Here is a 24,271-nt window from a genome sequence, read left to right as displayed (position 1 = left end):
ATCGCATTCAAAGTAAACGCTGCAGATGTCTGCTCAATCGGAAATCACCTTTGAATGTCAACCTTGCTACAACGCGGATCTTCCGCAGTCCGAATTGAATCCTGGCCCTAGTTCATCTCCCCAGTCTTCCATTTATCGTTCACCGTTTCCCTCCATCTTGTTTTTCTGACTTTAAAATAGAGCTATTGCTCAGCCTCGGATTGTGTCCATTCACTGTGGTGCTTAAGAACAAACAAATAGTGTCTGAGTAAAGTACTCTATGTCAGCTACTGTATCCTTTGGGGATCAAGGGCTCAGTGCCTCTTCTTTCTGGGGGAAGATATCATAGAATGGGAGTATGTCATTTGGATGTTAAATAGACTAACAGATTTGTATATATCAATCATTCATCGCTGACTAATAAACTAAAAAAGGTTTCCCACTGATTGACTTCACTGGCTGTCTCAAACTTTAAGACTTCTTCACTCTTAAAGGAACAGTTCATTCTGCAGCTGGTGAAAACTCTTAGTAAATCCAGGCCTAAATTAATTTGGATGTCTGAAAACATCTGACAAACTATGATTTTGGGGTGAACTGTCCATTTAAACCATGTATCTCTCTCCTTTGCATAGCAGCCGTAACACTTTTTCAGTACTGTCTGCCACCAGTAGGGTTCATGAGTGCACCAGTATACAGTATCAACAGTAGAATTCACCTCCATCTGCTGGTGGATCCAGGTCAGAGTGTGGGGGATGAGAGTGTACACGGCAGGATTGTTCCTCTCAGCACAGCCATAGCCCCAGCTAGTGGCCCCCGCCAACTTCCACAATGATGAGTCCTCACAGGCCAGAGGGCCTCCACTATCCCCCTGGGCACCAAACACACCAGGATTAGCGGCGGTGCATTTTACTCCAAATAGGTGAGCTTTTAAACACAAAACACACTGTGCTAACGAACGGTTAAAAGCAGCGGGTGACGGTCCTAGCGCCTTTGAACGGGAAATCAGTCATAATTTTCTGTACATTTTCGGATAATTCTACTTGCTGAATCACCACTGTTTCGTGATTGCAAACACACAGTGGCCACCCACTGCTTTTAACCGTTTGTCTTCGCTGTGTGCTTTTTGTCTGCACTTTGTCCTAGACAAATGGTGCATGGAACTCTGAGGTACACTTCTGAAAGATACCTGGCAAGAGTCTTTGCCCCCCTCTAGGTAGCCTGCACAGACCATCCAAGGGGAGATGGCATCCTGGTCCACTGCAGTCCCTGCTGGAGAGCACAGAGACCTGGGCAGAATGCATGGACACACTGGTCTCCCCTGGGAAGACACACACACACACACACACACACACACAGAGGAAAGGCAGGAAAGGTGTATCACAGTGTGTGGGCATGCATGAATGCGCGCATGTGGTGCGTGCTTGCGCATCTATTCAGGTGTTGAATTTGAGCCCATTCACCTCCGTCCACTGTGGCACCCCACCCAGAGATCCAGCATATCTTCCCCTCCTCAAATCTCTCCCCATAGTTCGGCAGGCAGATAGGCTCAACCAGAACTGGAGGAAAAGACTTATCCAATGAACCTGCCGTGCTCCTTCAGATTTGAGGTGAATAAGAGCAGTTACTCGACGGGCTCTATTCAATCCGTATCGCAGAAGTTCAGCACTAAAGTCCAGTTGAAATGTAAAGGCAATGTTCCTGCGTTGGCGGAGACTGCGCTCACGGTAAACCTTGCATACTGTATGTCAGCTCAATCAGAAATGACCTTTGTATTTCTATCGCTCAATCTGTAATGCTTCAGCGATACAGATTGAATATTGAATAAAGCCCTAAATCACTATCAGGCAGTAATACAGACAGACAGGCAGAATTGGGAAGTGACACATTTTAGTTGTTTTGCCTCGGTACTCCATGATATAATGACTATGAGGTTAAAGTGCAGACTGTCAGCTTTAATATGAGGGTTTTTTCATCCATATCGGCTGAACCGTTTAGAAAAAAATGATCTTTGTGCATCGGTAACTTTTCCTCTCATCAATATTCTAGATTTATTAAGGATTATCCGTAATATATTTTTTTAATGATTTCAATTTGTATTTTTTTCACCTTTATTTAACCAGGTAGGCTAGTTGAGAACAAGTTCTCATTTACAACTGCGACCTAGCAAAGATAAAGCGAAGCAGTGCGACACAAACAACAACACAGAGTTACACACGGAATAAGCAAACAAACAGTCAATAATACAATTGAAAAAGTCTGTGTGTGCAAAAATCATCGTAGCGTCCAAATTAAAACGACGTTTTTGTCACATTATGCATATTGAGCAACAACTGTCCCGTCGACGGGACACCGATCCATAAGAAGATTTATTAATGTAGAAGTGTTTATAAACATATTATGTTCTTATTTACAATCAAAGCAACTGCAAAATGACAAAACACATTATTTACCATTCATTTCTATTGGGCACAAAATTATCTGAAACACAAACAAAAACAAACAGTAAATGTATCCAACAAATGTGTAGTCACAAGCGTGATGTACTCATTGCGTGCTGTGAATATGGGACCAAATACTTCACTTTTTACTACTTTAATACACATATAAGGGAATTTGTCCCAATATTTTTTGTCCCATATGTACGGTGCTGTCATGTTTTAATGGTTCACCCGATATGGATGAAAATACCCTAAAATTAAACCTGACAGCCTGCACTTTAAGTTCATACTCATTGTATCCTTTCAAATCAAAAGTGTTGGAGTACAGAGCCAAAACACCAACAAAAATGTCACAGTCCCAATACTTTTGGGGCTCATTGTAGATAGTGGCACCATTAAAAGTAAGAGGCTCTGTAAGCTTCAATAGAGCGATGTCGTAGTTTAAGCCCTTGGGTTGGTTAGTTGGCATGGTAGATCATCTTCTCCAAAGAGCGAGACAGCACCCCATTGACCGGCTGATCTGTCAATCCCACATGCACTGCCCACAGCGTGGGGTTTGTTGCAAACCTTGAGAAGGGATGGACAGTCAACCAAGGAAAAATCATATCACTTTTAGAAGTTATGCTGTGTTCATGTACGGTCAGTACGGTATAAATGTTTGCGTGCGTACGTACGTGCATGCGCACATGTCCACCTGTGTTTGTGAGAGAGGCTCACCAGTAGACACAGTGTGCTGCTGTCACTATCCGGCGTGGTGTGATGATGGAGCCCCCACAGAGGTGTTGGTTCTGGTAGTGCAGGCTGGCATGCCAGGTACTGGCCTGGTTCGGAGATGTTCCCTCCCACAATACGAGACTGGAACATGGGCCTGGAGCCACAATCTGCAGGGGGCAGCCAGGGGAAAAACATTGATATGATAATGTTGCTGGTATACACTCACAACGCACACACACACACACACACACACACTTCCTAACTGCACTGTCACTCTTTCACTCACCTAGGCACTTGAGTACGGTCACACTCTCAGAGCTGCACTGGGTCTTACTGGGAAAACAGAGAAGGAAGGCTTATACTTACTGCCAACATACACACAGACAGTCTGTGGACCTGAGCACAGAACCAATTATATATAACATGCTGGAAATAACTTCAGAAAATGAAATGACACAGTAAACTGGTTCAAATGAGGTTCTTCTCTGTATAACACCAACGGGGAAGTTTGAGGTATGCTCTCATTTGTACCATGTACAAACCCAGTCGGGGCCCATATGTCATTGAGAAACATGGCATGGACTGAAGTGAAACATGAGATCACAACTTGACTTGTGAACTAGAGCAACGGACACTGCTGCGCCGCCTGTTGTCCTGCTGCCAAGACATAGACAATCAACACGTGCTTCTGAAAAGTTCTTCAGCTCGTGCCGCCGAGTAACATGCGTTTCTGAGGGAAACGCAGAATTAGCCTAATATCTTGGCGCCTTCCGTTGTTTCACCTGACAAATACCGTATCATGTGCCACTTTGGGGGGAGGATACCTCCAGACAGTTAGTTCAAAAGGCTTCAGTTCCTATAGCAGGAAAGGGGAGACATTCAACCATGTTGACAGCTTTACATCCGCATTGTATGTAGTCCTTGTGGTGGCATACTGTAGGTTGATGGCAGAATCAAGAATTTGCATACTTAACTCAATAGTGCTTGTAAAAAGGTCTTTGGTTGTAAGGGCAGACGCTAGAAGAAGAACTTGCTGCTGCAGCTGTACATTAGAACTTTAACAAAAGACTGGCAGACTGGTAACTGTTTTATTCTCTGTCAGAAAGTGATGGCCAAATGGTTCACCTGAGGAAGGTGGCGTTGTGGATCTTGACAGTCTGCTGGCGATCTGGTTGACTCAGGTTGACTGATACCAGGTTAGCCTGGAAGGCCGACTCGACAGAGGAGAGAGGCAGAGATCTAGCACTGACGTAGTTGAGCGAACAAGAAGGAACCACACAGACATGTACAGTTTATTGTGGCAAATAGTGTGAATTTTCATTGGCTGCATATGAGATGTTTGGGATGTTCAGAGGGTATTAACCTGACATTCTGTAACTAAATCCATTGACAGTACTACCCATTCATTTACAATCCATTTATAAAAGTGGACACAGGATCCTAATATACTTGGACCACAATGGAAATAAATCTGTTGACATTATTGTATTTTATCCACAATCATTTTGAATGTTTGTCTTTGATTTCATGTGGCTGAGCCAACTTTATTTGTATTTTATAAAAGTCATTAATTATTCATCCAAACATACTCCTAATATTAAACTAGGAAGATCTTAAAGGGATACTTCGGGATTTTGGCACTACATCTTTATACTTCCCCAGACTCAGATGAACTTGTGGGTACCATTGTTATGTCTCTGTGTTCAGTTTAAAGGAAGTTAGAGGTAGTTTTGTGAGCCAATGCTAACTAGCGTTAGCACAATGACTGGAATAAGATGGTATAACTGAAAATCTTGACCTACTTAGAGCGCTGGTTGTTTGTGCGGGTGATTTTTCACTTCATTTAATGCCAGGCTGATTTGAATGGGATTAGCAATGCAGTTAATGGAACCTTTGGATACAGACGCCCATTAGAAAGCCCTCCCTCTGAATGCTGAGTAAATGTGAGAGTATTACAATGAGGGAGAGAGTTTAATCACAAACTGCATGAGTCATGTCGATGTAATAGGCTCTTTCTCCTCAGGCCCTGTGGGAGAATGGTCTCTATGGTGGAATGATCTGTATTCTCTGTATCTCTTGACATTGCTCCACTTACCCTCACCCTAGTCATCCACCATGCCAGCCCCAGTGAACCTCTGACCCTTCACTTATCTTTTTACGCCTGTCACAGAGAACTAATTCAATTAATTTCAATTCCCAACTGTGTACCTGGAGTATTCCAGCTGTTTGCAGGCAGAATAACCCAGCGTGTGATCCCAGTTGGACGGAGCACACGGTCCTCCATACACCCCTACTGTTGATCTGCAGCACAGAGCTCCTCCCACTCAGACGCACTGAGGGACAGACAGACAGACAGACAGACAGACAGACAGACAGACAGACAGACAGAAAGGCAGACAGACATGTCAGTGACTTTCTATATGATGTTTCCAACTGAGATACTGTGTGTCATTAGTGTGTGTACAGGTTACTCAGTGAATCGTCTCGCCGTCTCTGACCTAGTTTGAGGACAAGGTTACACAGTGAATGATGTGGATGAATGGTGTGAGGGAATTCCAAGCCCTTTATCAGGGTTAGAGTGGGAGAGCGTTTTTAGTCGTGTATGCATGTGGGAGAGAAGTGTACATCTCACCACATATTGCAGTTCGTCCTAACCCATCTGCGCAGCCGCTGACGCCATCACACTGCGCAGATCCGGCAATATGCACAGTGGATGTGCTACAGTGGAACTTCCCCATGCAACTGACTCCCACTTTGGAAACAAGGATGACACACGCATGTACACACATATACACACACACATTGTTACACACAGCGGTGGAATTGGGAAGAAGTCGTAGTAAAATCCTATGATTCTATGTGAAAAGCACATGTCACAATGATATGTAATGCCATGTTCCACCCCTGGTTACACACACAACTTGCCGTGTCATTCAGACCTCAAGAGTAACTTACTGCACCCTGTCTCCTGTTACACATATGACACACGTCTCCTCTTACAATCACAGTAACACAGCACAGAACAATACTATTACAGTATCACTATTGTCACGTGCTGACCTTAGTTCTTTTGTTATTTCTTTGTTTTAGTGTGGTCAGGGCGTGAGTTGGGGTGGTTATCTATGTTTGTTTTTCTATGTTTTTTTTCTTTTCGTTTGGCCTGGTATGATTCTCAATCAGAGGCAGGTGTCGTTAGTTGTCTCTGATTGAGAATCATACTTAGGTAGCCTTTTTCCACCTGGGTTTCATGGGTGGTTATTTTCCGTGTCAGTGTTTGTCCCAGTCAGTGTTTGTCGCCAGTCAGGCCGGGGTACATGGCACCAGCCCTACGCATGGTGTCCCCGGTTCGCCAGCACAGCCCAGTGCGGCCTATTCCACCTCGCCGCACTGGCTTGGCTACGGGGAGCATTCAGCCAGGTGGGGTTGGGCAGGCTCGGTGCTCGAGACCTGTAGTGCGCCTTCACGGTCCGGTCTATCCGGTGCCACCTCCACGCACCAGCCCTCCGGTGGCAGCCCCCCGCACCAGGCTGTCTCTCCGTCTCCGTACTACAGGTTCTCCCTCCTGTCCAGCGCCGCCTGAGCTGTCCGTCTGTCCAGAGCTGCCAGAGCCGTCCGTCTGTCCTGAGCTGCCAGAGCCGCCCGTCTGTCCTGAGCTGCCAGCCCCGCCCCGCCCTTCAGTCCGGAGCTGCATCTCAGTCCGGAGCTGCCCCTCAGTCCTGAGCTGCCCCTCAGTCCGGAGCTGCCCCTCAGTCCGGAGCTGCCCCTCAGTCCGGAGCTGCCCCTCAGTCCAGAGGCGCTCCTCAGTCCAGTGGGGCCCTTTAGTAGGGTTGCCAGTCCTAGGTCGGCGGCGAGGGTCGCCGCTCTAAAGACGCTACTGAAGCGGACTAAGACTATGGTGGAGTGGGGTCCACGTCCCGCGCCAGAGCCGCCACCGAGGACATATGCCCACCCAGACCCTCCCCTATAGGTTCAGGTTTTGCGGCCGGAGTCTGCACCTTGGGAGGTGGGGGGGGGGGGGGTACTGTTACGTTCTGACCTTAGTTCTTTTGTTATTTCTTTGTTTTAGTGTGGTCAGGGTGTGAGTTGGGTGGGTTATCTATGTTTGTTTTCTATGTTTGTTTTTTGGTTTGGCCTGGTATGATTCTCAATCAGAGGCAGGTGTCGATAGTTGTCTCTGATTGAGAATCATACTTAGGTAGCCTTATTCCACCTGGGTTTCGTGTGTGGTGTTTTTCCGTGTCAGTGTTTGTCCCACACGGAACTGTTTCGGTTTGTATTTCACGTATCGTTTTTTTTTCGTTTCTGTGTTCGTTTGTTTCATTAAAATATATTATGGACACATACCACGCTGCGCATTGGTCCGACATTTCTTACTCCTCGTCAGAGGAGGACGAGGAAAACCGTTACAACTATGAGCCACTCAGACACCGTATATCCTAATCCTTGTACTTGATACTATATTCTAACACACAACATTGCCTGTTCTAATAGATAGACAACACTTTATAATACTGCCATATAGTGTCAAGTGCACATGTGTCCTTGATTTCAATTCAACGACACATGGGTTGATATAACTGCTATAGACAGGTTATCTTTTTCCAATAATATGGATGATAATGACTATGTAATAACAAGGCCACAAACAGTGTTCCCTTACCTCCAAGCCCAATGCCTAGGGCTAGACTCAGGGCCAGTAGACCACATGCAACAATCACCAGCAGCAGCCAGTGTGCCAGGAGCTGGTTGCATAGGGTCTTAGTCTCTATCTGAAGCACCAGAAATGAACCATGAGAGAAAATCTAAACAATGGAGGACAGTGCAACACTGGCACTAGCAAGGCCATAAACCATTAAGAGCCACGGTTAGCCCCATCACAACATATAAGGCACTCATAGATAGGGCAAGGGGGTTTTCCTGACTCTGTGTCCAGTCCACGAAAAACTTGATGCATAGATGAAGGAGTCATTGTGTCCTCTGGGGCTTCCATACCGTGCATGAAGGGCCGGACCTTGATGAAGCGCATGGAAGGGAGGTAGCTGGGTGGGGTGAGCAGGCCCTCTTTGGGATGGGGGCAGGGGGCTCCTGGGGCGGAGCGGTGGGTACATGGTCCGCTGGTCTGGCTGCTGAGGGAGCTGACATTGAAGGTGGTGGGGATCTCGACGATTGGCAGGTCCTCGTTACTCACAGACTCAACCTCAATACGGGCCCGGTCCATTCCCTCTGCCCCAGACACATGTATGGAGTGTGTACGAGAGACAAATAGAGAGACAGAGAGAAATGGAGGGAGGGCGCGCGAGAGAGAAGATGGATGGCGTGAGAGAGAGGGGAGAGAGAACAAGGGAAAATGAGAAAGAGATAGAAAGAAAAAGCGATGAAGATGAGTCTTCCTTGTCAGTTGTTCGTTCATCTGAACAGCTTTGATGTTAAAACACGCAGACCTCGGGAGTTCAGTCTGGCTACACACCTTCCTCTCTTCGGCTGATCCATCAGCAGCAGTCTTGTCACTATTAGGCATGGGCAAATCTCCTCACCCAGCTAATCATCGTGGCCCCATGGTAGTAAGATGACCACCGCTGCGATGGGAGAGTAAGGACTGCACTGACAAACATCCAGGATATAATGCTACTGCCTAGCTGAGTGACTGACCAATTGACCGACCAACACCAATGGAGAACCTGATAGCATAAGGTTACAGTGGAGTTTTCAGGGAAGACACTCAGGTCACTATGCTGCTACAGGTGTTGGGGGAATTAAGGAGGGCGATGGGGGGTCTGGGGTTATAAGGTGAAAGGTCATAAGCCTACTTACTGGCTGTTCCATATGATGTGGTCACTCACGTGTACAGGCTAACAGAGATGGAGATCAAGATCTTTGATGCGTACTTATCGGAGTCTAAGTGTATGACTAAAATAAAATACTGTACGCTAGTAATTGTGTAGCGAGCAGAGCCTCTAGTGATCTAACGCCACCAATAGCAGTACTGTGTCATCAAGGAGTGGAGGGACGATGAGATCCATTACATCACAGGTCATTAGCTAGTGAGGTTACTGGAGAACCCTTTAGTGTTGGACCCCTTTTCTCTGCTTCCTGTGTCTTGTTTCCTTGGGTGGTGCTTCGGTGTCTGTACTTGTGCAGGTGTATGGCCATGTGCAGTGGCAATTTTAGCATATAAATCTTGGTGGGGCAACAACAAAAAAACATGCCAGCAAAGCCACGACACATTAAACAATACATTAATTGCACTATAACGGTGACAAACAGTGCCCACAAACTGTTAGGGCCTAAATAAAGCTGTCCCAACAGCAGAGCTTTCTTTCCAGCACCATGGACGGAAGCCTTACCACTGCTACACCTGGCTATTAGCGGAGCCTTGTCTGGCAGCGAAACAGTTCTTTCAGCCTCATTTACTGTCTTTTTAAAAAACATAGCTAATATGGCTGACTTGCTTAAATGAATGTGTTTTTTACTGACAATTGAGATGTACAAACTATGGCATAAGGGAACGATGAGCACATAAGAGGCAATCCGTAATTTTGATTAAGACGAGCGAGCTAAGAAGGGTGTAGTCAAAATTATTATTTGTTCAGCACTTTTGAAATTTACAGCGACAGAATTCAGAACATGGGCCATTCTTACAGTATTCTCCCTGTACACCAAGTCAGAACCATAGGATGACTAAAAGGGGGCATTTAAGCAGACAATGAAAGCTCTTACAATATTAGATGATGACATTTCCATAAAACAGGCTATAGGCTACATGTGCACCCCCAAGTCAGAACAGTGGGCTAAGATATGAGGGGGAAAGGAACTATATTATTAGGGTGAGGCACATGGGCTACTAACAGCTTACTACACAACATACACTTACTATTACTTTCTTAGCTGCAGTAAGCATACAGTGCATTCAGAAAGGATTCAGACCCCTTGACTTTTTCCATTTTTTTTTCCATTACAGCCTTATTCTAAAATGGATTTAAATACATAAATATTCTCATTAATCTACATACAATTCCCCATGATGACAAAGTGAAAACAGGTTTTTAGACATTTTAGGGAGGTGACTAAGAAACCGATGGTCACTCTGACAGAACTCCAAAGTTCCTCTGTGGAGATGGGAGAACCTTCCAGAAGGACAACAATCTCTGCAGCGACTCCCCAGTAAAAGGCACATGACAGCCCACTTGGAGTTTACCAAAAGGCACTTAAAGTACTCTCAGACCATGAGAAACAAAACTCTTTTCGACTGATTGCCAAGCGTCACGTCTGGAGGAAACCTGGCACCATCCCTACGGTGAAGCATGGTGGTGGCAGCATCATGCTGTGGGGATATTGTTCAGAGGCAGGTACTGGGAGACTAGTCAGGATCAAGGGAAAGAGAGATCCTTGATGAAAACCTGCTCCAGAGCGCTCAGGACCTCAGACTGGAGTGAAGGTTCACCTTCCAACAGGACAACGACCCTAAGCACACATCCAAGACAACGCAGCAGTGGCTTCGGGACAAGTCTCTGAATGTCCTTGAGTGGCCCAGCCAGAGCCCGAACTTGAACCCGATCGAACATCTCTGGAGAGACCTGAAAATAGCTGTGCAGCGACGCTCCCCATCCGACCTGACAGAGCTCGAGAGGATCTGCAGAGAAGAATGGGAGAAACTCCCTAAATACAGGTGTACCCAAGAAGACTCGAGGCTGTACTCTATGCCAAAGGTGCTTCAACAAAGTACTGAGTAAAGGGTCTGAATACATATGTTTTCATTTTTTAAAATAAATTTGCAAACATTTCTAAAAACCTGCTTTTGCTTTGTCATTATGGGGTATTGTGTGTAGATTGATGAGGGGAAAAAACGATATAATCCATTTTAGAATAAGGCAGTAACGTAACAAAATGTGGAAAAAGTCAAGGGTTCTCAATACTTTCTGAATGCACTGTATCTCCCTGGCATATTACATAATTTATGCAGCAGCATACAATACATTTTTGGACTCATCGTTACGCTGTGCTCACTTGAACAGGAAGGTGGCACAGCGGTCCTTCTTGTGGGCAAATTTTGTCATCAAACTTTGTCATCTGGCATTCTCTGGATTTATGGTGCTTTCAAGACAACTGGTCGAATCATGACGTCAGTGAACTTCAGGTCGCAGCTCTAGAAAGAGGCCCGAGTTCCCGACTTGGAACTTCGAGTTGGATGACCGCTGAAAACGTATTTTCCCAGTTGGAGCTCGTTTTCTTCTGAGTTCCCAGTTGTCTTGAACTCACTGAAGTCTGAGATTACCCAGTTCCGAGTTTCTAGTTGTTTTGAACGAGGCAAGAAGTCTTGCTAGGTTGACAGCATGGCCAATGTATTCAACCTTTTCTGGCCCATAGTGTTACAAATGAATGTTTATCCTTTTTAGCTTGGAAAACAAACCCTTTCAGACAGATGTTTTAAATCCTTAAAACTTGGACCACATATCCTCTCAACCGAATAGCAGGGGAAGCAAAATAGTGGGTATAGTAGGTTGAATAGTAGGTTGGTGATTGCTTTGCAACACTTGCAGTTAGCCACTGATTCCTTACAAACCACTCATTGTTGAATTTGGGATTTCCAAATTGTTGTGTAATGTTTATGGCCAATGGCCAATGACCACAGATACATTTTATCTACAGTATAATTTCTCTTCATATGACAAGGATTGAAAAGGATTTGCCAGTAGATTGTTGACGTGATTCATGATGATGAATGATTGTCTAGCTTGCTAGCTAAGGTTTTGAATGTATGATGTTGACATGAACAGTCCAATCAAAGCTACGGTAGATATAACGTGATTTGACATTATTTTATCAGTGGCCAATGACCTTGAGCCTTCTTGGATGGGCACTTCTAATGTAAATCTATGGCAGCAATCAAGGGGGCTTGAGCTTTCTAGCTCTCCCTGTAGATTTTGTGGTGACGTAGGGTCCCCATGAGTGATAGAACACTGAGCCAATCACGGCGCAACTAGAGAACCTTAACAACCCCTACGCTCTGTATTTTCCGCTGCCCACTCCTCTATTTAATTGTATTTATTTAACCCTTTTACCAGGTAAGTTGACTGAGAACACATTCTCATTTAAAGCAACGACCTTGGGAATAGTTACAGGGGTGAGGGGGATGAATGAGCCAATTCAGCACAGAAAGCACGGAGCTAGGCTGAAACAACTGCATTTTGGAGCTGCCTTACTCAAGAAAGCAAAAAAGAGACCATGTTTGTATGCAGCTTTATCAACTCAATAAAAAAAATATATATCTGACACGTTTTAATGCCAAAATAACATGCTCTGCCCCATCTGCCCTGAATGGCAGGTCGCCACTGGCCATGTGTATGTGAATGGTCTTTCTCTTTCAACAACTCGCCATACACGTGTAGGAATAAGGAGAGGACATTCATAAATGAGGACAATGATGTAATGGCAATATCTTACCAGCAGATGTCAGAACCTTATTCTTTGTTCAACCCTACAGCTAAAGGTTCTCTATTGGCTATATCTAAATGTGTCTTTCCAATGTGATCATTTGAATCCTATCTCCTAGCTTCCTTCTCAACTGTATTGACGGAGAAGGTCCATGATCCTTCCTCCAATGGATTTCGAAGAAGGAGACGAGGAGAGAGGCTGCGAGGAATCGAGGAAAGATTAATTGAGAAAGAGAACTGGACGTAGAATTGTCCACATAGCCTGTGACACAGCCAGGCTACAGTTAAACTATGGGAACCATGCTCATACAGAGTAACCCAATCCCCCATGAAGACAGCTAACTAAAATCTAGGAAAAAGCTAAATCAGTGTTGGGTAGTTTGGTAGCTATGATTCAATTTCACAGCTTTGGGTACAGTGATATCACGAAGCCAAAGTTAGGCTCCCCTTTTAATCCCCTCCTCGTCCTCCTCCTCTCAGCTCTCTACTCTCAGTCACGACTGTGCAGATAAAGACTGTGTGACTCAGCAGCCCGAACCGAGCAGCACGCAGTCAGAATGAACACCTCAAATAACCACAACCATCCGGCTTAAATGCATCCATTATAATGATGTCTGTTATAATGGTGATTGGTTACCGCGATAGTTGGGGTCGCTATGGAGTCAGTTTGGGGGGTGAGTGTGTAGCAGATGGGGATTTGTGACGCTTGCTCCTTAGCCTGAAATTTAAAAGAGGTACGGCTAAGCAAACAGCGTGACGTCTGTTCACATCTTCTCGCCTTGCCTCCTCAAAACGAATTGGAAAAGGTTTGAGAGACCTTGGACCTTGTCCTCCAATATGGTCGAGAAAGCGGCTAGGAGTACTATCCGAGGAATTGCGAGTGACAAATTGAGAAAGAACCCTTGTCTTGACTTGGTCAACTTGTTGACCTTCCTCTCTGTAGATTGGGTTAGTGCTCTAAATAATTTGCTGCTCGATGTTCCCACGGTTAAAATTGTCCATTATTTCAAGTCTAATTGAGAAGAAATACTGTCAAGTATTTTTTCTCTCTCTTTAAGTATCGTCCCTTTCCAGCCAGACAGTCTATAGGTGGTCTAGACTAGCCTACATAAAATCCTATCTCACTGTGAAAAGAGTGCATCAGTCGAGTCTGGCTTGGCTTAATTCAGTGGACTCTATTGCGTGTGTGTGTGTGTGTGTGCGTGTGTGTATTAGCTGAAGGCTGCTACAGGTCCCATTATCTCCCAGTGATGGGGTTATACTGTTCCGTTCCCAGTCAGTGTCACATTCTCAATATCCTACTGTACATTCATATCCATAAATCTTCCATTGAATCCCTCTAGTCCATGTTCACATCATTTTGTATGCGTGACCATTCAGAAAGCCTATTCATTAGCACCATTCCCCATCTCCCCTATTATTTCTGACAGAGGATGTTCACAATGCGACAAAGATAACCTGGGGTCCAAGCTCTGCAGGCTGCAGTGCAGGGGGTGTCAGGGCCTCTATGATAAACTGACAAGGGACAAGGCCAAGCACACATCATAGAGGACCCCACACACAATCCCAATGTTTTGAGCTGCTGCCCTCAAAGAGGGTCCCACTGTTCAGCAAGAACAGGAACGAGGCAAGTTTCATTCCATCAGCCATCAGGCTGCTGAACAGTGGGACATAGGACAATGCAGGCCCAATACACGGTCAGACAGTATGCCGCAGAGACTTTGAACATGTGACAATGTAGCCTAAATGTGTGACTTGCTACTAACTTTCCAGTTTTCCGTGCTGCATGTAATATATTGTGTTGTGTTTGTGTATTTGTATGCTGCCGTCACGAAATGCCTTTCCATGTAAATGGCCAATAAAGTATAGATTTGTGTTATACAGGATTCTTGGGACGACCCTACCCCATTGAAGTTGAAATGTACAATGGTTATGGTAAGGGTTAAGGTTAGGGTTAGGTAAGGGTTATGGTTAAGGTTAGGGGTTAAGATTAGGATTAGGGTTTAGGGTAGGGCATAGCTGCGGTAAGTAGTTTGGGGGTGGGCATGCTGCAAAAAAAAATTGGCCCGCGCTACAGACGTCAGCTAACACAGGGCTAGTAAAGGCCCAGTGCACTACTTTTGTGATTTTTTTCCCACTAAATGTATTTGTATTTGAGTGTTTACCAGCATTTGTAACTTGAGTCTCATAATTATCTGTACAAAACCGTTAATCTGATAATAGCCCACCCCCTTGATATACGTTTTCCAGTTTCTTGAAATACTTTGCAAACGCAACATATTTCTATGTGAAAATGTAAATGGTCTATTCATTCCTTTTACTAAATGCTCTTATCCAGAGGAACTTACAGCAGTGGGTGCATACATTTTCTTTCTGGTCCCCCTTGGGAATTGAACCCACAACCCTAGCATTGTAAGCACCATGCTCTACCAAATGAGCATCATCATCTCATCACATCATCATTTATTTTATTTTATTTATTTCACCTTTATTTAACCAGGTAGGCTTGTTGAGAACAAGTTCTCATTTGCAACTGCGACCTGGCCAAGATAAAGCATAGCAGTGTGAACAGACAACAACACAGTTACACATGGAGTAAACAATAAACAAGTCAATAACATGGTAGAAAAAAGAGAATCTATATACAATGTGTGCAAAAGGCATGAGGTAGGCAATAAATCGAATAATTACAATTTAGGAGATTAACACTGGAGTGGTAAATCATCAGATGATCATGTGCAAGAAGAGATACTGGTGTGCAAAAGAAAAGTAGAAAAGAAAAGTAAATAAATAAAAGCAGTATGGGGGTGAGGTAGGTAAATTGGGTGGGTAGTTTACAGATGGACTATGTACAGCTGCAGCGATCGGTTAGCTGCTCGGATAGCAGATTTTTAAAGTTGTTGAGGGAGATAAAAGTCTCCAACTTCAGAGATTTTTGCAATTCGTTCCAGTCGCAGGCAGCAGAGAACTGGAAGGAAAGGCGTCCAAATGAGGTATTGGCTTTAGGGATGATCAGTGAGATACACCTGCTGGAGCGCGTGCTACGGGTGGGTGTAGCCATCGTGACCAGTGAACTGAGATAAGGCGGCACTTTACCTAGCATAGCCTTGTAGATGACCTGGAGCCAGTGGGTCTGACGACGAACATGTAGCGAGGGCCAGCCGACTAGGGCATACAGGTCGCAGTGGTGGGTCGTATAAGGTGCTTTAGTAACAAAACGGATGGCACTGTGATAAACTGCATCCAGTTTGCTGAGTAGAGTATTGGAAGCTATTTTGTAGATGACATCGCCGAAGTCGAGGATCGGTAGGATAGTCAGTTTTACTAGGGTAAGTTTGGCGGCGTGAGTGAAGGAGGCTTTGTTCCGGAATAGAAAGCCGACTCTAGATTTGATTTTGGATTGGAGATAAACCACTTGATGTCTCAATGTACTCAGTTTTTCTTGATGGTGATGGAAAGTCTACAGGTACAAACCTAGATGACCAGCCTATGTACAATACAGTAATGTGCATTTACATTAAGTTGTTTGTAAGTATGGTAAAGTAATACTGTACAAAAGTGGTTGTTTTCCATGTTATTTGATCAAGAAACACATTTAATTTGATGTGGGCATGTTTTAGGTCTTTGCACATAACTTTACAGGACCAGTAAAGGACCAGTGCACTACTTTGTAATTTGTTTTAATCAGATCCGTCATAGACGCTGCAGCACCCCTTCTTCCCGCGGCTATGGTGTAGGGACGTCCCAATGACCCCAGATAGCAATGCCCATAACGTGTAACATAATGAAGGACCCCAACCAGATTCCCACACTGCCTCTTGTTCCAAAGAAATGTCAAGTACCCTCGCTCTGCTTGCTCACATTACAGTCCTTTTAGACAGGGTTCTTTGCTTCTATTAATAATTCTATACTAACAAAATCCCTGGCTCCAAATGTTGGGCTCCACCTACAACATTTGTATTCATTTCATTCGAATTAGCACCATGCTTCTTGTGTGCGCACAACACCTGCCCTTGAAATCCACCGATAACATCGTAAAGGACTACTTGCATAGACGCAACACACTTGTTCTATTTCACAATATTGCTGTCACGTCCGATCCATTGTTGAGGCTTGTGATGTCAGTGGATTTAGGTGCCCGTCACGAATGCCTGAAGAATAATGATGTGTCTCGTCAATGAGCGTTTCTCTGTGGGTTCTATGTCCTTCAGTTTTGTGGCTGGATTCTGATTTTACCCTCACTGAAAACACCTTGGATTGTGGACTCGGGATCGCTGCTTTACGTGCAGCCCTGAACACAAAACCTGCGTTTGTTTTGCGCGGATTGTGTAGCGTGTTTTATTCTAACTTTATGCACGAAATGGAATGCAGAGTATTGTCAATTCAGAGTCATGTTGTCAGGGGATATGTTGGCAATAAATCGGCATCATTTCCGTTACAGGTAGGTATCTATTATATTCTGATACAATGTTTTGATGAGCTAATGTAACGCAATTGTGCGCGCGTGCTGGTAGCAAAAGGTCACATGGCAAATACCCTTTTGGCGCTCCCAATGGTGATGACAATCCCTGAACACTCCAAATAAATAGAGATGATAGTGTGTTTTACATGTAACAACCATTAGACATATTGTTATCAGCAGTGATAAATTGCGAGAATATTCATTCCATGATCATGCCTGTCGGATTATGCATAACACTGTAGTATGGACGTGTGTTACATTCGTGAAGAACATTCGGATTTTACTCTTGCAGCAATGCAATCTCGTCAATAGGGTCCGTGTGTCATCCGTTCATCCTCTTCCTCCTCATAATCAATACCATCGTGACATCACCATTTTCTCATCCTCCTCATCACATTAGACACTGCTGTGATTTGTGTACCATGGTGGTCATTATTTCCCTGAACAGCGTTGTTTGTCATCCAAATGTACAGGTCCGTCATAGATAATGACCGTAAAGGCGTTTCAATTAGCTGGGAATCCTCCGTTTCTGCTGTCCTCAATTAGCTGGGAATCCGATGTTTCTGCTATCCTATTAGTCAAGAAAGACAGCAGAGAGATTCTGCATGAATGACTGACGTATTTAGCGTATATTCCTCTGACTGACGTCACTAAAGAGGAGACAGGAGCTTTTAATAGAATTATCTTGATTAAACCCTGAGGCCAAAAATAATTAACCAAAATGATTTACCTCCTGTTTCAATTGGTTATATCCAGTTGCGATTTTAGCATGTACATCTTGGTGGGGCAAATGCATGCCAGCAAAGCCATTACACAACACAACACTAAACAATACATTAAGTGTACTATGATGGACTGTTAGGGCCTACATAAAGCTGTCTCAAGAGCAGAGCTTTCTTTTCATCACCATGGAGTGAATTCTTACCACCGCTACACCTGGCTACATATGTGGAACCTTGTCTGGCAGTTTAACAGTTCATTCAGCCTCATTTACTGCCCTTTTTAAAAAAACATAGCTGATATGGCTGACTTGCTTAAACAAATGTGATTTCTACTGACAATTGAGATGTACAAACTATGGCATAAGGGGACAAAAAGCAGATAAGAGGCAATCAGTAATTTTGATTAAGACATTATTGAGCGAGTCTAGACAGACGTAGTCAATATAATTATTTGCTCAGCACTTTTGAAATGTGCAGCGACAGAATTCAGAACATGGGCCGTTCTTACAGTATTCTCCCTGTACACCAAGTCAGAACCATAGGATGAATAAAAGGGGGAATATAAGCAGACAATGAAAGCTCTTACAATATTCAATGATGACATTTCTTTAAAACAGGCTATAGGCTACATGTGCACCACCAAATCAGAACAGTAGGCTAAGTTATGGGGGGGAAAGGGACCAAATGATTAGGGATAGGCACATGGGCTACTAACAGCTTACTACACAACATACACTTAGTATTACTTTCTTAGCTACAGTATACACATATCCCTGGCATATTACATAATTTATTCAGCAGCATACAATACATTTATGGACTCACCTTCTTGTGCTGTAATCACTTGAACAGGAAGGTGGCACGCGGTCCTTCTTGTGGGCAAATTTTGTCATCAAACTTTGTCAACTCTGGATTTATGGTGCTTTCAAGACAACTGGTCGAATCATGACGTCAGTGAACTTCAGGTCGCAGCTCTAGAAAGAGGCCCGAGTTCCCGACTTGGAACTTTGTGATCAATGTCTGCCATTCTCTGGATTTATGGTGCTTTCAAGACAACTGGGAACCCAAAAAATCAAGGTTGAATCATGATGTCAGTGATCTTCAGGTTGCAGCTCTAGAAAAATTCCGAGTTGGATGACTGTTCAAAACATATTTTCTCAGTCAGAGCTCGTTTTTTTCTGAGTTCCCAGTTGTCTTGAACTCACTGAAGTCTGAGATTTCCCAGTTCCGAGTTTTCAGTTGTTTTGAATGTGGCAGAAGTCAGGCTGGATTGACAGCATGGCCAATGTAAATAACCTTTTCTGGCCCATGGTGTTGCATGTGAATGTTTATCCTTTTTAGCTTGGAAAAGAGACCCTTAAACCCAGACTTGGACCACATATCCTCTCCACTGAATAGTAGGTTGGTGATTGCTTTGCAACACTTGCAGTTAGCCACTGATTCCTTCCAAACCACTCATTGTTGATTATGCAATTTCCAACTTGTTGTATAATGTTTATGTCCAATGACCACCGATACGTTTTATCTATAATTTCTCTTCATAATGACAAGGATTAAAAATAATTTGCCAGTAGATTGTCCACTTGATTCATGATCATGACTGCGTGTCTAGCTTGCTAGCTAAGATTTTGAAAGTATGGTGTTGAAATGATCAGTCCTATCAAAGCTACGCTAGATACAGTCAAAAGTTTGGACACACCTACTCATTCAAGGTATTTTGACTATGTTCTACATTGTAGAATAATAGTGATGACATCAAAACTATGAAATATCACATATGGAATCATGTAGCAATCAAACAAGTGTTAAACACATCTATTTTAGATTCTTCAAAGTAACCACCCTTTGCCTTGATGACAGCTTTGCACACTCTTGGCATTCTCTCAACCAGCTTCACTTGGAGTGCTTTTCCAACAGTCTTGAAGGAGTTCCCACATATGCTGAGCACTTGTTGGCTGCTTTTCCTTTACTCTGCGGTCCAACTCATCCCAAACCATCTCTATTGGGTTGAGGTCGGGTGATTGTGGTCAGGTCTTCTGATGCAGAACTCCATCACTTTCCTTGATCAAATAGCCCTTACACAGCCTGGAGGTGTGCTGGGTCATTGTCCTGTTGAAAAACAAATGATAGATGGGATGGCGTATCGCTGCAGAATGCTGTGGTAGCCATGATGGTTAAGTGTGCCTTGAATTCTAAACAAATCACTTACAGTGCCACCAGCAAAGCACCCCCGCACCATCACACCTCCTCTTCCAATCTTCACAACGGGAACCACACATGCGGAGATAATCCTGCGGCTTTATTTACTCTGTGTCTCACAAAAACCAAACATCTCAAATTTGGACTCATCAGACCAAAGACAGATTTCCACTGGTATAATGTCCATTGCTCATGTTTCTTGGCCCAAGCAAGTCTCATCTTCTTATTGGTGTCCTATAGTAGTGATTTCTTTGCAGCAATTTGATCATGATGGCCTGATTCACGCTTGCTCCTCTGAACATTTGATGTTGAGATGTGTCTGTTACTTGAACTCTGTGAAGAATGTATTTCGGCTGCAATCTGAGGTGCAGTTAACTCTAATGAATTTATCCTCTGCAGCAGAGGTAACTCTGGGTCTTCCTTTCCTGTTGCGGTTCTCATGAGAGCCAGTTTCATCATAGCTCTTGATGGTTTTTGCGACTGCACTTGAAGAAAACATCAACTTTCTTGAAATGTTCCAGATTGACTGACCTTCATGTCTTAAAGTAATGATGGACTGTCGTTTCTCTTTGCTTATTTGAGCTGTTCTTGCCATAATGGACTTGGTCTTTTACCAAACAGGGCTATCTTCTGTATACCTGCCCTACCATGTCACAACACAACTGATTTGCTCAAACGCATTAAGAAGGAAAGAAATTCCACAAACGAACTTTTAACAAGGCACACCTGTTAATTGAAATGCATTCCAGGTGACTACCTCGTGAAGGTGGTTGTGAGAATTCCAAGAGTGTGCAAAGCTGTCATCAAGGCAAAGGGTGGCTACTTTGAAGAATATCCAATATCAAATATATTTTGATTTGGTTCCTACATGATTCCATATGTGTTATTTCATAGTTTTGATATCTTCACTATTATTCTACAATGTAGAAAATAGTAAAAAAAATTGTAAAAAATGGAATGAGTAGGTGTGTCCTTTTGACTGGTACTGTATAACGTGATTTAACGTCATTTTATCTGTGTCCAATGACCTTGAGCCTTCTTGAATGGACACTTCTAATGTAAATCTATGGCAGCACCCAAGGGGCTTGAATTTTCAAGCTCTCCCCGTAGATTTTGCAGTGACGTAGGGTCCCAATGAGTGACAGAACACTGAGCCAATCACGGCGCAACTAGAGAACATTACCAACCCCTACGCTCTGTATTTTCCTCTGGCTGCCCCACCAACACAGAAAGCACTGAACTAGGCATTTTGGAGCTGCCTTACTCAAGAAAGCAAAAAAGAGACCATGTAACATTTTGCATGTTATTTTGGCATTAATACATGCCACATATCAGTTTGCAAACAATGTAAAAAAGTATTATTGAGTTAATAAAGCCGCATACAAACATGGTCTCTTTTTTGCTTTCTGACACCAAGTCAGAACCGTACGATAAATAAAGAGGGCATATAAGCAGATAATGAAAGCTCTTAAAATATTAGATGATGACATTTCTCTAAAACGGGTTATAGGCAACATGTGGGGCTCAAAACAGGGATTCTGCCCCACCTGCCCTGAATGACGGGTCGCCACTGGTTATATCAATCTGTTGCATGTGAAGTCATGTAAGTAAAATCTATTAGTGTGGGTACTCTAAGTCAAAACCGTTGCCTTCTATTTATAGAAAGGTCAAGTTATGTTTAAAATCCCCATGGGGTAGCCTGCTCAATACAGTGTAGGAGTCAGTGTAAACATGAGGCTTTCCACCAGGTACATTATGTCATTTTAGTTGAAGACTACTAGGAACCCTATTGTACAGGTAGCTGAAACTGCTAGTCCAAATATAAGTAAAATGGCTGGTCATTTAAAACATGTAGGGCTGTACTAGCTTTATGGACTATTTCCACCATATGATGTGGACTTAGACAAATTAAATGGGCCCCAATAGCCCAGGGGACCCTCACTGTTAGTCACTGACTCAACAGCTTTATAGGTACAATACATTTCGGAATTGCATGCATTAAACACTACGAAAAATGTATTTTTAGTTGTGGAATAATACAAATGTATGGGGGGAAAAGTTCCCTTTTGGGGGCTGGTTCAATGGCATTTTTAAACGGACCACCAAATCTCTAAATCTGTCTCTTTGTATAGCCTTGATCAGTAGTGTTCAACTCTTACCCTACGAGCTCCGGAGCCTGCTGGTTTTCTATTCTACCTGATAATTAATTGCACCCACCTGGTGTCCCAGGTCTAAATCAGTCCCTGATTAGAGGGGAACAATGGAAAAAAAGCATTGGAATTGGCTTTGAGGGCCAGCGTTGAGTTTGAGGGGCCCAAGTAATTAACCTACCCACCAGTGGAGGCTGCTGAGGTGAGGACGGCTCATAATAATGGCTGGAACGGATCAAATGGAATGGCATCTGATACCATTCCACCAATTCCGCTCCAGCCATTACCACGAGTCGGTACCCACATTGTTCGTCTTCAGCACGATGCTTTGATTAATGCTCTCTGTCTCTTCCACAGGTGCTGGGGTTTGAGGTGGATTCAATCAACTCGGTACAATTCTCCAATCATACAGGTACATATAATGTACAGCAGGGTTGGGGTTAATTCTATTTACATTTTAGTCAATTCAGGAAATACACTAAAATTTTACCTACCAAGGGAATTCTTGTCAGTTATAGTCACAGCTGTGTACATTCCCCCTCAAGCGAACACCAAGACGGCCCTCAAGGAACTTCACAGGACTCTATGTAAACTGGAAACTATATATCTGGAGGCTGCATTCATTGTAGCTGGGGATTTAAAAAAAGCTAATTTGAGAACAAGGCGACCTAAATTTTATTAGCATATTGATTGCACGACACGCTAATACTCTCGACCACTGCTGCTCTAACTTCCACGATGCATACAAAGCCCTCCCCGCCCTCCCTTCGGCAAATCCGACCACGACGCCATCTTGATCATTCTGTCTTATAGGCAGAAACTCAAACAGGATGTACCAGTGACGAGAACCATTCAATGCTGGTCTCACCAATCGGAATCCACGCTTCAAGATTGTTTTGATCACCCGGACTGGAATATGTTCCGGTCAGCCTCAGAGAACAACATTGATCTATACGCTGACTCGTCAGTGCATTTATAAAGAAGTGCATTGGAGATGTTGTACCCACCGTGACTATTAAAACCTACCCTAACCAGAAACTGTGGCTGGATGGTGGCATTCACACAAAACTGAAAGCGCAATCCACCACATTTAACCATGGAAAGAGGTCTGGAAATATGGCTGAAAATGAACAGTGTAATTATTTCATCAAACAAGCAAAATGCCGGTACAGGGACAAGGTGGATTCACATTTCAACGGCTCAGATACGAGACGTATGTGGCAGGGTCTACAGGAAATCTGCAAAAACAAAAACAGCCACGTCACGGACACTGACGTCACGCTTCCCGACAAATTAAACACCTTCTTTGCCCGCTTTGAGGATAATACAGTGCCACCGTCTCGGCTTCCTAACAAAGACTGCGTCTCCTTCTCCGTTGCCAACGTAAGTAAAACATTTAAACTTGTTAACCCTCGTAAGGCTGCTGGCCCAGAGGGCATCCCTAGCCGCGTCCTCAGAGCATGCGCAGACCAGCTGGCTGGTGTGTTTACGGACAGATTCAATCGCTCCCTATCCCGGTCTGTTGTCCCCACATGCTTCAAGATTGTTCCTGTACCCAAGAAAGCAAAGATAACTGAACTAAATGACTACCGCCCCGTAGCACTCACTTCTGTCATGATGAAGTGCTTTGAGAGGCTAGTCAAGGATCATATCACCGCCACCTTACCGGCCACACTAGACCCACTTCAGTTTGCATAGTGCCCCAACAGGTCAACAGATGACGTTATCACCATCACAGTGCACACTGCACTACCCCTCTGGACAAAAATAATACCTATGTAAGAATGCTGTTCATTGACTACAGCTCAGCATTCAACACCATAGTACCCTCCAAGCTCATCATCAAGCTGGAGGCCCTGGGTCTCAACCCCACCCTGTGCAACTGGGTCCTGGACTTTCTAACGGGCCGCCCCCAGGTGGTGAAGGTAGGAAACAACATCTCCACTTCGGTGACCCTCAACACTGGGTGTGTGCTCAGACCTCTCCTGTACTCCCTGTTCACCCACGACTGCGGAGCCATGCACCTCCAACTCAATCATCAAGTTTGCAGACAACACAACAGTAGTGGGCTTGATCACCAACAACGACGAGACAGACTACAGGGAGGAGGTGAGGGCACTCGGAGTGTGGTGTCAGGAAAACAACCTCTCACTCAACGTCAACAAAACAAAGGAGA

The 24,271-nt window shown here is 44.1% G+C and overlaps 1 protein-coding gene and 1 pseudogene across 1 annotated transcript in view; one reads left to right on the top strand and one right to left on the bottom strand.

Annotated features, from left to right (window-relative positions):
* Positions 1–285: 285 nt before the first annotated feature.
* LOC129860071 (transmembrane protease serine 3-like) lies at positions 286–8,349 on the bottom strand (annotated as a pseudogene).
* An 8,182-nt stretch (positions 8,350–16,531) lies between these two features.
* Positions 16,532–24,271, top strand: part of LOC129859529 (pyridoxal kinase-like) — a 41,122-nt gene continuing 33,382 nt past the window's right edge. The window contains exons 1-2 of the mRNA XM_055929391.1: positions 16,532–17,003; positions 22,453–22,507. Of these exons, the coding sequence (XP_055785366.1) occupies positions 16,740–17,003; positions 22,453–22,507 (319 nt within the window). The 5' untranslated portion in view covers positions 16,532–16,739. The remainder of the gene's footprint in view (positions 17,004–22,452; positions 22,508–24,271) is intronic.

This window comes from Salvelinus fontinalis, chromosome 7 (assembly GCF_029448725.1).
Source record: "Salvelinus fontinalis isolate EN_2023a chromosome 7, ASM2944872v1, whole genome shotgun sequence".
Taxonomy (NCBI): domain Eukaryota; kingdom Metazoa; phylum Chordata; class Actinopteri; order Salmoniformes; family Salmonidae; genus Salvelinus; species Salvelinus fontinalis.
This window is presented reverse-complemented; position numbering and strand designations above follow the sequence as displayed.